The sequence below is a fragment of the Onychomys torridus genome, chromosome 13, assembly GCF_903995425.1.
Source record: "Onychomys torridus chromosome 13, mOncTor1.1, whole genome shotgun sequence".
Taxonomy (NCBI): Eukaryota; Metazoa; Chordata; class Mammalia; order Rodentia; family Cricetidae; genus Onychomys; species Onychomys torridus.
In genome coordinates this window covers 28,655,122-28,672,059 of record NC_050455.1, presented here as the reverse complement: position 1 = coordinate 28,672,059, position 16,938 = coordinate 28,655,122, and the positions used below count along the sequence as shown (strand labels likewise).

General features: G+C 42.4%; 1 protein-coding gene across 1 annotated transcript in view; it reads right to left on the bottom strand.

Moving 5' to 3' along the window:
• Window positions 1-16,938, bottom strand: part of Arhgap26 (Rho GTPase activating protein 26) — a 384,395-nt gene that overhangs the window by 122,262 nt on the left and 245,195 nt on the right. The window contains exon 15 of the mRNA XM_036205214.1: window positions 3,922-4,012. Within this exon, the coding sequence (XP_036061107.1) occupies window positions 3,922-4,012 (91 nt within the window). The remainder of the gene's footprint in view (window positions 1-3,921; window positions 4,013-16,938) is intronic.

Below are 16,938 nucleotides of genomic sequence, written 5' to 3'. Positions count from 1 at the left end.
TCACTGTCTTCATTTTGTCATTTATTCATATCCTCTTTGAGTTCCTTGATAATGTTTATTATTACTATTTTGAATTCACAAGTCATTTTTTCTTGGGGTGCATTACTATGGGAATATGGATTTTTGGAGGAAATGTATTGTTTTGGTTTTTCACATTTGGGTATTTACAGTGGGATCTAGGAGTTAGGTCGTTGATAGTGTTTCTTGGTATGGAAATCGTGTCTCTTTTGTTGGGTGAATTTTTATCATTATAGTTTTTTTCCACATTTTTTCTCACATTGGTGAGAATGGGGTATTGAAGTCACCCAATTTTCACTGTGTTTATGTCCATCTGTACTTTTAATCCAGAAGTGTTTCTTTTATGAAATCTGATGGGCCTGATTTTCTTTGGGACTTGATCTTTCTTTCTTGCCACTTTCAATATTCATTTATTTTGTTCTGTACATTCAGTGTTTGGGCTATTATATGACATAGGGGGTTTCTTTTCTGGTCCTTTCTATCTGGTATTCTGCATGCCTCCTGGTATAAGGTATGCCTCTTACACTTTGATAAGTATTTCTTCTTTTAGATTAGAGAAGTTTTCTTCCATGATTTTGTTGAAAATATCTATGACATAGATCTGAGTTTCTTTTTCTTCTATACCTATTATGCATACAGTGGTCTTTTTATATTTTTATATCTATCTATATACATATATATGTATATGATATCTACAGAAATCTATAAATCTATATCTATTAGACATAGATATAGATAGATGATAGACAGATAGATAGACAGAGAAATTGATATTCTTTGCATTGTATTCAGTATTATTCTGGCTTGATTCACTAAAACTTACCTTCAAGCTCTGTCTTTACAAAGAATGGTCAGGAGATTATTAGCATGACTGTAATATTGATTCTTTAAGACAAAAATGCCATGCATGTTTAGAGGCTCCTTCATAAGTACCTGTTTTACCAATTCAACACCAGTAAAGCACTCAACTTAGAGAGGAGATGGAAGAAAATATCCAGAGACACTTCCTTGGTTCCTAAGGAAATTGAAGCCACCTGACTGTATTTTGCCACAGTGCTACACAGAGCCAGCTTTAAGCTACTGAACTTAATGGAGGGGACAATTTTCAATTATCCACACTAAATGGCAAGAGTTATTCCTGAAAATTTTCAAGTTACAACCCTCTAAATGAAACCCCTTTTCCAGTGACTGCCATACAATTCCAGATGTAGTCTGAAATGACAAGATAAAGACAGACCAAATGACCATATGCTACAACTCTCAATCATTGTTCACAGTTGGGAAGAGGTCAGACTCGAATGCTGACACAAATGCTGAGTATGGGCATTTCAACTCAACCAGGGAATGGGATAGGTTGAGGAATGAGACTCCCCAAGGTGCAGAATCCAAAGGAACCTACCTTTTGGTTGTGTGAGGATTATTGCCTCCTTGCACTCTACAGTCAGGCATATCCTTTGCTTCCCTTGAGGTTCAGCTCTGGGAACATCATTGTGTTTAGACTGACTTTACCATTCTTCTAGGTGATCCAGACTATTGTGCACATCCAGAAACAGAGAGAGATGTCTCTATTCTGTTTTCTTGCTTGATGTCTGAGACTAGGTCTTGTTGTGTAATTCAAGTTGTCCTGGAACTCAGGGTCTCTCTTCTTCTGCCTCCTTGGTGCTGAGATGAGATTTCTCTTTAACCATACATTTCACTTTATGAAATTCCTCATTCTGCTCAGAAAGACCAGGCCTATCCTCTAACAAGACTTCTACAAAAATGCTAGCCAAAAGTGATGGCACTATGGGGTGGGGTGGGGATAGGAGCGGGGATCTGTGCATCCAGGAACAGTGAGCCCTTTATAAGGGATGTGTTTGCAGTTGTGGGAGCACAGGGGAGCTAACACCTGTGACAAAGGCTTCCCAGACTTTACACTCTGGGATAAAAAGGACCTGCCCAGAGCCCCTAGCTAGGATCAGGTGGCAAGGAGCCATGGTGCTTCTGTGTCATTTCTCTCTGGTGGCTTAACATCAGCCCTATGAATCCTAGGAAGAGACCCATCCTTTAATGCCTTGGTTCCATGGTTCTTTATTTCCATTGCTATTCTAGGCTTTAAGCTAGGCTGTTCCAATTCTTGACATAGAATACATTCTACCAACTTCCACCCCAACTGCTATAGCCTGGTTAACCATCTTACAGGTTGAATGATAATTATGCACTCTCTAAAACTTAATGCACTTAAAAAAAACACTAAAGCAAGATGGACAGGAAAATCATTTGAAACACACACTTACACACATAAATTTGCTAAAACTTTTCATGTATATATTCATACATTATATGACAATTACATTTATATTTGTTAAATGCCCATATCAACACTGACTGGGTCCTCTTATGTCTCCACCCCACCTCCATTCCCTCTGACTTACAGGAGAAAACATCAGCATGAACATCACTGTAGTAGTCTGAATAAGATGTCCCCTACAGTGTCAGTCCACTCTCTCTGCTTACTGCTTGTGGTCCAAGATGTGAGGTCTTGGTTGTTCCTGCTGCTATGCTTGCTGCATGCTGCCACAATCCTCCCCAGGACAGACTCCTGACCTACTGCCTCAGGAAACTAAGACCAAAGAAACCCTTTCTTCTAGAAGTTGCCTTGGCCAGGTGTTTCATCACAGCATTACAAAAAATAACTAATACAATCAGTGTGTATCCTTTTGAGTTATCTTTTGATACTTTAAGACTGATTAGCGTGTATCTGGTTAGGGATGTCTGGTGTGAGTATGTGTGTATGTGTGTGCATATGGGCACATGCGTGTGTGTGAGTGTGTGTGGTAATTTCCAAAAAAGGTAACAAAGTATTTTGTCTTTTTAGCTCGTGTTTTTCACCCAATTTTATCCTTTTACGATAAATATTATTCATTCTTTCAAATGCCTTGTAAGTAGGCCAGCATTATTTATCCCTTTCCACATTAGTAGGCTCTAACCAACACTGCAGTGAACAACAGTGTACACACCCTCTCACACATGTGAGATTTGGTAAGATGCCTAACAATAGAATTGCAAAGGTTTGCAGGGCTTATGCATTTCTCAATATTGCCAATCTATTCCTCACAATGCATCAGTCATCGATTTGGAGTGATGGCTAGACAGAAGAGGGAGCAAGTTGAGAAACAAGAAGAATTCCTTCAAATTGTGCTGAGAAACCTTAAAAGCCTCTGAGTATTTCATGGACAGACAGGTGATTATAGGAAAGAGAAAACAGTTAAAAGGGAAAGCCAATATCAAGGTTCAAAGTGCATCTTTGCTCACTGTGATCCTTATTAGCAGCATCCAGACCTCAGTGTAAACAGAAATGAATGAGAGCTCCTAAAAAAATAAAAAATCCCTTTGTACCTCATCACACTGTGGCTGAGGAACTCTTTAATGGGCCCAGTGATCTACTTCCTACACACACAGACACAGACAGACAGACAGACAGACAGACACACACACACACACACACACACACACACACACACACACACACACTATATCTAGTAGTATGGTTAATGTTAAATTAACCAAGATATATTTTTAAAGCCCTCAAAACAAATTCAAGCTGTTAATTTTAACCTAAAAGTCCACTGTTTCTTTCCCATAAGTAGAGAATCAATAAGGACTCTTCAAAAAAACTTCCTATTTTGATGATCATAAATTCTAATCAGTACATATAATGCTTATTTACACAGCTCTGTAAAATGTTGACCTCTAACAGAACAGTAGTTGTGATGCACATTTGAAATGTTAAAAGAATACTTCCGGGAATTATGACCAGTCTTGTTCTAGGTAATAATCAGAACAATTCTGATGTTACAATAAAATGTAACCAACAGAGAAAACACAGCTTTAGCCCCACTCCCCCTTCTCCACGGCCTTTACTTCTTGCCTTCTCGAGTAGAGTTGGGCTCCCTACCTGAGCTCTTGCACCAGGTACCCACACCCGGGCAGCCAGCACTGCAGTACGGGTTATCTGTGGACAGATAACCTCAACAGGCAAGCAGAATGCAAAACTTCCTAAATTACAAGGCTTGACCATTTCTAGGGCTGCTAAGCTCAGCCCTCTCCCTGGCAGAGGTGCCAGTAGACAAAAGTGCAGACAAAGGACAGGGGACAAGTCAGACAAAGGGATTCTGTCTGAGAATAACCAAAGATTGACTGTTCTGTCCTTGTCCCACCCAGTCCTGCTACTTGAAGTTATAGATGTCTCCTAAGTTAAAAGGGGCCAGAGTCAGAGCCTGTTCCTCTCATTAAAAATAATTATAACTGTTTAAATAGCACACATGGTTATTATATAAAATTCCAAAATAAAGAAGCCAAGAGAAGAAAGCCCAAGTTAGAATACTATGGCTACCTTGTACACTGTATTCCTTGAGTGTAGTGTGTGTGTGTGTGTGTGTGTGTGTGTGTGTGTGTGTTATATGTAAATACATTTTTTTAGTTATTAAAAAAAAGGATCCTTCTAAATCTATTGCTGAAGAAACTTAAAAGGGTTGGTAAATTAGCTCAAAACTTGGAATAAAACAAGTTTGAAAAGAAACAGGAAGAGAAACTCAGTCAGTTCGAATTCCCTATTACCACCTAATAGAAATAAATACTTAGCAACTTGCCTTGTCCTCAGCAAAAGCTACAGTAGACTAATACATATAGAAGTGAATCACAAGGCCAAGTGTGCCTCTTGATGTAGCTCTGGCCATGGCTCCTTCATCAGAGATTCTCTTAGACAACAGTGACCCTGGAGAACAGGGTGGCCTGTGGGCTGGCACGCCTAGAGAATACAGAGATAGGAGGCGACCATTTAACAACACGGAGTGTGTAACAGAAACTGCACTTGTGAGAAGCAGTGCTCTACAGGAACTCTAGCTTTCTTTTTAAAAAGCACCTTTACAGGCAAGTTGGGAACTTAGTTTTGCATTGTGTGGCCACCTGAAGGGAGCTCCTGCAGGGGAAGAAGGCATCACACATTTGCATGAGACTTACCTTGCCATTTCTGTCCATTCAGATCAGACTTAACAAACAATTTCAGATGCACCATTCATGTCAAGAATCACAACAAACTGATGTCACACAGAGGTAGTTACATTTTTGCCACTGTTCTTTGCTTTGCTAACCATCTGGCTAGGCCTGGAGAGAATGACATTGTAAATCAGAAATAACTGGGGGAAAGAAGCTCATAAGTAGGTAGTGTGCAAAGCCGTTTACATGACAGCTCTGTTTAGAAAGAAAGTGTACTTCTTAAAGTAGCAAAATGGTAATTCAGAGGATGAGAGACTCTGACCAGGCAGCTAGATGGGGAGACATGGAAGGCCCCAATTTTCCTAGTGCCTTCAGCAAATACAATTGTGTTCAGTTCTGGTGACCCAAGTCAGTATCTTCATTCTCTCAAGTATCACTGGAGATGCTCTGAGTCCAGGGTGTGCTCAAAGGTAAGTAGAGAAGGGAGGCCAAACCCTTGTGAAGTGCCAGCTAATGTAAAATCAGAATCAATCATTCTTGGGAACTAGGACATATGCCAAGGTATTAGAAGAATAAGAAAATGTTGTATTGTATTTTTTATTATGATGATTCTGTCTGCACATAATGATGCACACTACAGTTGCTCAGCTCCTCCACACAGGTAGTAACTGTGCCAGGATATTAAGCTTCTAATGCAAACTGGATTCTTTATGACAAAGAATGGAATTTTAGTCAACAGTAAGCTCCTGAATAACTGATACTTTTTACTTACCAAGTATCCTTTGAGGATGGCAAATAGAGAATCCACGTTTTTTGTTTTTGTTTTTAATTTCCAATTGGGTGCCTTTGCTCACAGCATGTGAGTATGCCAGCTGAATACCCTCCTACTACATTCCCTGTGAACAGCTATGACAGCTCTATGCTAGGAATGCCGACTTGTAGTGGAATCACAAGAGAACAAAAGTGGTTGGAGCTGAGGACATTGCAAAGTAAATTCTGCAACAGGTGACTCTTGATACTTTCCCTGAATACATTCTTTGTCTTTCTTTCATGTATTCATTCAACAAATGATCACCAAGTACCTACTTTTATGGACAAAGCACTGTCTAGATGCCAGGGATACAGTAGTGCTGATCAGATGGTCGCTGTCACTCACAGAGCTCATAATTCAGTAGAAGATGACAATAACAAATAGCCAAGTAAGTCATATATAGAGTATATTTGATGGTAACACATGCTGTGGGAAAAAATTAAGAGGTGCAGGTGGGTGGGGAATGATGGGACAGAAGGATGCAATTGGCCAATTGAGGAAGACATCTGAGAGAGGGAGACAGAGGTAAGGAGAGTTAATCCCTGAGGACTGAAGGGCTACATCCTGGACACTGCAAGTAAGACGGAGTGTTGTAAAATATTATTTTAAGTTGTGTTACACTGTTTTTGCTGTGAAACATTTGTTCAATGATGCAAAGATGTGTTGCATTCTTTTATGTTGTCTTTGTTTAACTCTATGAAGCTTTGTTACTTTGCCTGGCTAAGACACCTGATTCGTCTAATAAAGAGCTGAATGGCCAATAGCAAGGCAGGAGAAAGGACAAGCAGGGCTGGCAGCCAGAGAGAATAAATAGAAGGAGAAATCTGGGAGAAAAAGAAGGAAGAGCAAGAGAACAAGGAGAGAAAAACTCTAGGGGCCAGCCACTCAGCCACCTAGCTGCAGAACAAGCCATGGAGAAAGAAGTCAAGAAAGATATACAGAAACAGACAATGATAAAAGCCCAGAGGCAAAAGACAGATGGGATAATTTAAGCTAAGACTGGCTGGAAATAAGCCAAGCTAAGGCTAGGCATTTGTAAGTAATAATAAGCCTCTGTGTGTGATTTATTTGAGAGCTGGGTGGCAAAAGAGTTAAGAGCTAAAGAGAAAAAAAAAAAAACAAAAAAAAAAAACAATCAACTACAATGGAGAAAAGGCAATTGAAGCTTCTCAGTTTCAACAGGTCCCATTGATTGATTGTTTCTCTCAGTGTCTGTGCTACTGGTGTTATATTTAGAAAGTGATCTCCGGTGCCAATGCGTTCAAGAGTACTTCCTACTTTCTCTACTATCAGGTTCAGAGTAGCTGGATTTATGTTTAGGTCTTTGATCCACTTGGATTTAAGTTTTGTGCACGGTGACAGATATGGATCTATTTGTAGCCTTCTACACACTGACATCCAGTTATGCCAGCACCATTTGTTGAAGATGCTTTCTTTTTTCCATTGTACATTTTTGGCTTCTTTGTCAAAAATTATATGTTCATAGGTGTGCAGGTTAATGTCAGGGTCTTCAATTCGATTCCACGGTCAACAAGACAAAGCGACAGCCTACAGAATGGGAAAAGGTCTTTACCAACCCCACATCTGACAGAGGGCTGATATCCAGAATATATAAAGAACTCAAGAAATCAGACATCAAAATGCCCAACAGTCCAATTAAGAAATGGGATATAGAACTAAACAGAGAATTCTCCACGGAAGGAAGTTCAAATGGCTGAAAGACATTTAAGGAATTGCTCAACATCCCTAATTATCCAGGAAATGCAAATCAAAACAACTCTGAGATACCACCTTACACCTGTCAGAATGACTAAGATCAAAAGCACAGAAGACAGCTTATGCTGGAGAGGATGTGGAGCAAGGGGAATTCTCCTCCACTGCTGGTGGGAATGCAAACTTGTACAGCCACTTTGGAAATCAATATGGCGCTTCCTTAGAAAATTGGGAATCCATCTCCCCCAAGACCCAGCTATAGCACTCTTGGGCATATACCCAAGGAATGCTCAATCATACCACAAGGGCATTTGCTCAACTATGTTTGTATCAGCTTTGTTTGTAATAGCCAGAACCTGGAAATAACCTAGATGCCCTTCAACTGAAGAATGGATAAAGAAAATATGGTACATATACACAATGGAGTACTACTCAGCAGAGAAAAACAATGACATCATGAGATTTGCAGGCAAATGGATGGATCTAGAAAAAATCATCCTGAGTGAGGTAACCCAGGCTCAGAAGGACAAACATGGTATGTACTCACTCATAGGAGGATACTAGATGTAAAACAAAGATGACTATACTGCTATACAACTCCAGGGAGGCTACCTAGAAAAGGGACCCTAGGAAAGACCCAAGGATCACCCAATGACAGAGAAATGGATGAGATCTACATGAACAACCTGGACGACAGTGGGAGTAATGAAGGGCAAGATTTGAGGGAAAGAAAGCTTAGGGGAGCAGGAGATCCCAGCTGGATCAAGAACAGAAAGGGAGAATGAGGAATAACAGACCATGATAAATGAAGATCACATGAGAATAGGAATTGGCAGAGTGCTGGAGAGGTCCCCAAAAATCCACAATGATACATCCTCTATAGACTGCTGGCAATGGTCGAGAGAAAGCCTGATCTGACCTAGTCCGGTGATCAGATGGCTAAACACCCTAACTGTCGTGTTGGAACTCTTGTCCAATAACTGATGGAAGTGGATGCAGAGATCTTCAGCCAGGCCCCAGGTGGAGTTCCAGGTGTCCAACTGTCGAGAAAGAGGAGGGACTGCAAGAGCGTGAATTGTTGAATCCAAGATTGCAAAAAGCACAGGGACAAACAGCCAAACAAATGGAAGCACATGGATTATGAACCAAAGGCTGTGGAGTCCCCAGCTGGATCAGGCCCTCTGGATAAGTGAGACAATTGAATAGCTTGATCTGCTTGGGAGGCACCCAGTCTGTGGGACCAGGATCTGTCCTTAGTGCATGAGCTGGCTGTTTGGAACCTTGGGCTTACACAGGGACACTTTGCTCAGTCTGGAAGGAGGTGACAGGACCTGCCTGTACTGAATCCACCAGGTTTAAATGAATTCCCAGGGGCGCCTTGATCCTGGAGGACATGGGAATGGAGGGGAGGGACTGGGGGGAAGGTGGGGGTGGGAGCGGGAGGGGAGAGGACAAGGGAACCCATGGCTGATGTGTAAAATTTAAAACACATAATAATAAAGAAAAAAAGGCAATTGAAGAAAGCAGAAGAATGTGATGTCCTAGAAGCTTCTGGATAAAAGCCTTTCAAGGCGGGAAGAGTAAGAAAGAAGGGAAGACAGAAGCTGACTCAGCAACATGAAGTCACAGACAACACTTTACAAGGCACTTTCCTAGAGTACTGGGTAGAAGGCCTGTGCAGGTTCCAGAAGAACCAACAGGAAGACGGGAATTGTGAACAGCAAGCACAGACAACTGCTTGTGATGTTCTAAGAACGCAGAGCAAAGGGATGCTGTCTACAGAGGGCATGGGGTTGGGGAGGTTCTTTTCAGTTCTTCTTTTCTCAGTTTTTAAGGAACTGAGGAATGACATGCATATGTGCCAACAGGAAAGACTAGAGGACAGGAGCAAGAGGAAATGCGAGAGCTGAACGAATGAGTGAAGTCCCAACTGATTGGCTGTATAGGCACAAGATGAGCATGACAGACTGACTGCCTTTGGGTGGAATCACAGGACAGCTGGCACAAACACACACGTGGGTGTTAATCTGGTGGTAGGAGATCTGAGTGAATCTACTTTTTCTGTCAAATAAGAAGTAAGATCTGGGATGATCATTTAGAAGAGAGGAGGCGGTGGCTGAGGAAAATGTAAAGAGCGATGTCAGCTAGCAGGAGGAACCTCAGGAGAGCGTTGCAGTACCTGATGGTTCAGCTCTGCTTTCAGTTATGGCACTACCCCAGAACCCCCCCCCCCCATAACCTTTCTTCTTCTACACATATTTTAAATTACTCAAAGCTAACTCTTGTTGCTTACAACTAAAAAAATCAACATGTCACCTCTACTTTGAAGCCTAGGATGTTCTATTTTCTCTCTGAAGGCCTGACGTTAACTAAGTTGGACCAATCTGTACACCTTTAAGTGTACAGGAAGACCTTGCAGTACAAAAAAATATTTTGGGTTACTTTTCCAGCCATTGAGTAGGATGGGGGGAAAACAGGCTTATATTTATATTACAGAATTGGAAACAAGATCATGATGCTGAGCTGCTCAAAGAAAAAATGTCCCTGTACAAAGCAGAGGACTGGCAGGGTGGTTCATAATATCTTACCCTTTCTTCTAACCTTGCATGAGTTAAATTGCAAAAAGGACAAGGTATCTCCTAAGGGAGAATGAAGCTGCATGGATGCCCAGTCTTTCTTGCATGCACATGCAAATTTCAGTGACTAAAAATGGCACATAGGTAAGATAAACTTCAAATTCCTACAACTCTGTCTTCCTAACTTCACAGGAATCACAACTACTTAAAGAATTGGTGAAAACCCAGACAGTGTAAAAAGAGTATCTTCTGTGGGAGGGAGGTAGCTCAGTGATAATCGGGGCAGTATGGAAGATGCACTGTACAGTGGGCAGCACTGTTTAAGACAGAAATGTATCTGAGAGGGCAATGAAACTGGATCACACAGAAGGAAAGTCAGTCTCCCACAAACAGAAACATTTCAAATATCACAGAGATGGGTGGAAATTTCCAGATCATGCAGACTAAGATGAGACTTCGTGATAGAATGTGTCCCCCTTCAGGAAATTAAGAATTATTAAACTGCAGTAAACACAGCTGCTTCTGAGATAAAATCAGCCTTGTGACACCAAGAAGCAGGAGAGGAAGGAGGAGGGGGAGCAAGAGCCATCCTTCCACAGAAATCAGCTCTGCTCGGCTAGCTCTGATGAGCAGGTGCTTGGCTCCCTGGCACTGCATCATGGAGGCCCTGAATCTTCACAGAGAAGTGTGAGGTTCACTGTAAGGTGTGACCTGAAACCAGATATAACAGTTCTTTCTCCCAGCTGGCCCTGGGCTACCTCATCTTTTGCTAGGGAGAGTGAGATGCTCAGACCTCTGGCCCAAATACACACTAGGAACCAAGGAAAGAAAAGAAGTAAACTGCAGTGTACATGTGCACACAGAAATCTCTTAGGAAGGAGGAACCTTGTGCACTGTTTTCAGCATCTAACCCCAAAGGCTTTGCTTACCAACCCATAGGAGAGACTAGATCCAAAGCAGGCAGTCTGGCTCCAGTATGTTCTCTCTTAAGCACTGTGCTCTCAGTGCCTACAGATAAACTTCAAATTCCTACAACTCTGTCTTCCTTACCACACAGGAATCACAACTACTTAAAGAACTGGTGAAAACCCAGACAGTGTAAAGAGTATCTTCTGTGGGAGGGAGGTAGCTCAGTTGTAGCACGCTTGCCTAGCATACCCAAAAGCCCTGGTTTTGATCACCAATACCATATAGTCACCCAGCATAGTGCCACACACCAACAATCTCAGCACTCAGGAGGCGAAAAAGTAGGAGTGAGAGGTCAAGGTCATCCTGAGCCACACAGGAAGCTTGAGACCAGCCTAGCTAGGTTCCATAAGACATCAGCTCAACCTGCCCTCACCACTCCCCCAAAAGAGTTCAAGGTCCTTCTTAGGCACACAGGGAACTTGAGACTTGAGTAAGAGAACTTAGCTAAACAAACAAGCAAATGAAACTCAGAAATACTCAACATGCAATGCAAAGAGTATGTGGTGCTCAGCGAGAGGAGCATTCAGTTCCCCAGAAGACGTTTAATCATCGGCTCCGAGTCAATGCAGAAATCCAGGCTTTGCCGTACCTCTCAAGGGAGGGAAGGCAGCAGGTTGTTGCTAGTTTTGCTTTTACACCACCACTTGCAGAAAACAGTGGCAGAAACTAAGAAGGAAAAGAGAGGGTCCCCCTTCCAAAATGTGAGAGGCAAGTCCAAGGCGGACCCTTTGAGTTAAGAAAGGATAAATTATAAAAGGAGAAAGTCACTGAGAAGTAAATCCAACTAGTGGAACAAGTGAAAACCAACAAAAGACCCAAATCAAAGGGGCACAAAGACTGCAGAGAACCAGCAGCTTGGGGCCAAGCATTCCCCACTGGATGAGAAGGGTGAATTTGAAAAATTTGTTTATTTTTTCCTTTTTAGAAAAAAAAAAAGACTTAAAATGTATCTTTCTTTTACCTGACCCTGAAGGCCACAGACCATGAAATCCTTAAGCAGACAGTGTTTGAAAGGGGTTGACTGAGGGCTGGTCTCTGACTACTTCTGCATTCCCATTCATTTAAAGTGAGAAGCTGTCTGTTTGCTCTAAAATAGGTGGCTGTCTTCTGGGCTATGTCCCTTCAAATAGGTTTTCCTCTGGCTCTGACAGTAAGAGCGGGAGAGGCTCTTTGGAGAATGAGTAGTCTACAGACACACACACACAGAACAGGACAACTTCTCCCGGCCGTGTAAGCAGGAAAATGACTGGAAGCAGCATCTCCTGGTTCTTGCAGAGACCTCCAACCTATCCTAAATAGCTGCTCATTCACGAGGAAAAAATACAAGAGGCAGCCAGGTCAGCAGTTCTCCTAGCCCATTTCTCCTTGTTTGTTTCCCTGATCACCAAATTCTCTTTGGAGAGAAGCAGCCTGGTAGTAACCCAAACTCGTACACTATGGCCAACCAGGGAGGAGGCTTAAGAACTGGGCCAGGCCAGGAGACAATGGCGCTCTGGAGGACTTTGGAAAACTGGAAAAGCACACTCTGGCAGATAATGTGGCTTCTCCTCCGCTCTAGCCAATGGCTAACACAGACACTGGAATTTTTTCTAGTAAAATTATTCCTTTAAAAGTGTCTGAAACCTGTTCAGATTTTTAAACCAGCAATGTGTGGCAGTACCACAGAACAGAATGCATGTGGGCTGCTCCAGCCAGAGGCCGGTTTGCAACTTCTAGGTAAGAAAGAATGGCAAGGGAGACAGACTGCCCATCCCTGGGAAGCTTCTGATCTAATAGAAATAAGAGACGTTCATTCAGCAAACTGTGCCATGGGCAGAAAGTGATACACATCAAAAGGGAGACAGAGAAGGTAACGGGAGCTTAGGCAAGTGAGAGGTGCTTGAAGCAGGAAGGAATCCTGTAGACTGAAGCATGTGATCTGTGCTGGAGCTAGAAGGAGGGAGCTTTGGGCAGGCAGAGGCTACAGCGCAGCCATTCCAGAGAGAAGAAAATGACTACAAAAGGAAAAAGATGGGTCAGGGAAGATGTCTGAGGAATGGCCATGAGACTACTCATGTTTCAGCTCCACCAACACCCCTTAGTGTCTGCCGACAATGCATTCCATACTAGACAAACAAGGGTGACTCCAAGAGCAGAGTTACTGCAAAGTCCACAGGGGCTGAAAGGTGAACCACACCATCACGTGCATGAAGAGACCTCTGACACCATTAGTCAGTAATGCTATAACTTGAAAAGTGATGTACTGCTAGGACATCTAAAATTAAAGTGGCTGACTGAGTTCTGGGTTGAGAGGAGATGAAGCAACCAGAGTTCTCCCATTCTGTGGGTGGGAATGCAAATAGCCCTAACATTTTGGAAAGCAATTTGACCATTTCATCTAAAGGAAAACATTCGTATCATTTGTTCTATTCTTGGAGATTTTGATATAGTCCTACTTGATGATACAGCATTTATCTAAGCAATGAAAATGCAGTCCATATAAAGCCTCTGTGCAAATGTTTGTAGTAGATTTATTCATAGCAGCCGCAACTGGAAAGCACGCAGGTGTCCATCATCTAGGGAAAGGATAAACAAATTATGGCATACCCAGAGCACTGAATAGGACTTGTTAATAAAAGGATTAAACTACTACATGTAACAGCGTGGCTGGATTTCAGAAGTGCAAGTATTATACTATGTGCAAGTATTGCCAGGGGGTAAAAATGGCAGAAGAAGAGTGACTATCCCGAAGCATCAGGACTTCTGGGGTGATGGAGTACCTAGGTTGTGGTAGCTCCTTGACTATATGTGAGTTTCAGAAAGTATGGCAACAGGTAAGTATATCTCAGTAGTGTTCACTTTAAACACACATACAGAGAAGAGTGTTCTGCATTTGTCCTCATCCTTCTTGTCAAAAAATGCAAATTAAAACAATGAGGTAACTTAGAAAAAGAAAAACCAAACAATCTCTTTGACTGATAAAGACCGAAGGAAGCCCAACTGCATGTTGTTATGAGGATGTGAGAAGTAATCACTCAAGCATAAACCCCTGAGGGCAGCTTGAGTAGGATGTTCAGGAACTTAAAAGGCACATATTTTTGATCCAGAAAGTCCACTTTCAGGAATTTTTTCTGCAAGGAAAGATCTGAAAGAAACTGTTTATGTCCATGTCAAGGATGCAACTACCGTTTGCTTTAAAAGAGGACATGAAGTCAAGAATGGTGTATACGTAAAGTGAAGTACTCAGAAGTTCATATATTCATGTGTGGATATGGGACAGTTTTGTAGGAAATTGTCAAATGAAATTAGCACTATAAAAATTGACATGTGTCATAGGCTCCCATATCTATTTTGTGGAGCTGAGGACCAAACCCAGGGCCTTTCTTGTGCAAGCCAGACCATTTGCTTCCTGAAGAGAAATATAGGTCCATCTGTATATTCATATATGCATGTACTAGTAGAAATGTGATCTATAAAGTGATACTAGTGGTTGCCTGTACCATAGAAAAGACTTCCTGTTTAATGTATACATGTTTTCATTTTTTCTCTTTTATTGGTGTGGGTGCCTGTGTGCGTGTTGCATGTGAGTATCTGACATGTTGCGTGTATGTGTGTAGGTGAGAAGTTGGTGTTGGGTTTCTCTGTCTATCACTTGACACCTTGCTTTTGAGACAGGGTCTCTCTTCTGAGCCTACAGTAGCTCACTGTTTCCACTAGACTACCTGGTCAGTGGATTCCAGGGATCCTCCCCTCTCTGCTTTCCCAGCAGATTAGAGGCTCATACCTTCATGCCTGCATTTTTATATAGATACCAGAGATATGAACTCAAGTCTTTATGCTTGTATTAATTCATCTTCCTTGAGTTCCTTTCACTGTTGGTGTACCAAGTGGTTTTCAGAAACCGGTTTGGTGTGACCTAAGACAGCTTCCAGTTAGAAACACAGCTTCACTCTGTGTCCCCGGATTTTCTGGGTTCATATGGTAGTAGGTGGAAGAGCAGACCTAGTCCCTGCTCATCAATCAAATGCCCTCTTCAACACTATGCTGCTCTCTCTCTCAGTGTGTTTATCATAGTAAGCTCCACAGTGGTTGAGGAACAGTGTGGGGAGAAATGCTCAGAGGTCTACAGACTTTGAAAACGATGCCTCAGAAATGTTCAGATGCCACCAGGAAATGTCCATTAAGCAGAGGGAACCTCAGGAAGGAAGTATAGAAACAGGCCACTCTTTCTGGCAATGGGGTAACTTGGGTGGTTGTATTCAATTTAGTTTGGATATTAAATGAATTAAAATGGACACATTCATCTTATGAGACTTGCCTCATCAGTGCTATTTAAAACAAAACAAAACAAAAAAAAACCCAACCCTTTCAGCCGGACTGTAATTTGACTCTCCTCCCTGTAATGTTATGCAATACTCCTATGGTTACAGAGCCCGGAAAAGTGGAAGCTAATGATTAGTTTGCTAAATGTGGTTCATGGAACAGTTCACGACTCTGGGACCTGCCAACTGCTGCTGATATCACTTCATGTTCCCTTTTCTGGGGTAGAACTTGGATTGTTCCTCAGAAAAATGTACAGTAACATCTGTCTTGAATCCAAAAACCATGAAGTGTCACAGTGCTCATGCACTTTGGGGACAAGGGGGAGGAAGACCATGCCAAGCAGAGTGCCTGGATGCATAGGCTTCTGCAGTCTGGAGTCTGTCTGTCTGCCGGAGGAAAACAGGAAGATTCATAAGACAGAGATGGAAAAGAATTAAAGTCTCAGAGGTCAGGACAGTTGGAAAAGGACAGCTGCTAGTAGAACTGTGTGGGATTTGTCATTCTATGAAAGAGTTCCTTGTTTGTTTCATGTTTAAAGCAAGTCATATTGCCCATGGTCATGTGTGAACATCACCCAAGTCTCCTGCCTTCAGGAGAGGCAGAGTTTATAAGCTAAAGCCCTTCTCTGCTTCATCAGTAAATATATGTCAGAGGAGCACCCTGCATGGTAGGGAACAGCTGGAATTGTGCTCTCTTTTAGGAATTACAGGTTAAACTCTTAAGCCATTTATGAGTATTTGACCTCATCCCACTAGGATAAATGTGGCTTCTTTCTCATCAAACAGAAAAGTGTGTCTGGTGACTCATCTTTCTCAGTGGAAATGCACTTAGCCCCGTAGGCAGAAACTCTTGCTTGCTGTTCAGTCTTGGGAACTATTGAGAAAGAGGTAGTCCGGTTTCAGTCTCTATTTACCTGGCATGTCATTTAAATATCAAACTGGAAAACCAGATCTAAACCACTGTGTGTCTTTTCTTACTCTTTCAAAAGTTGGGGCATACAAACTCGGGACAACCAATTAAAGGCACACTCCTTCTCTGGTGTCTTTGTGACTGGCTCAGGAACGGCCCCAGATCTGAGCCAGCACAGCCACTGTGAACTTAAGGACTTTTCCAAGAGACAAGGGGTGGGGAACAGGAATGTTTGACTAAAAAGGTATGCCTAGTTTCAACTGCTGAACCTGTCTTCCACCCCCACAGTCTCTCTTTTCTGGCTTTGTCTTGAAGCTTCCTCTGAGGCTCTACATGGTGGCACTTGGCATCTGCATAGCCTTTCACCAGCAGGCACATCAAACAGTAGCTTGTCTCCTAGAAAAGTCATGGACTTTGTGGTGACTGGAGTGGAACAGGCCCTGTACCATCCCTGAATCACTTCCCAGTACCCCGGCTTGTGCCTTCAAGCTGTCTGTCCTGACTTCACTTCCCAACTCTAGGAGCAATAGAAGAGAAAGTCCCAGTGGAAACTGAGGCATTGTGCAGAAAGGAAAGAGAATGTGAGCTGGGCCTGCGGGGGAGTGTCTTGGTCTTGAGGAAGGGTGGGCTTTGCCTCCACATACCTAAAGGCTCTCCTGCTGC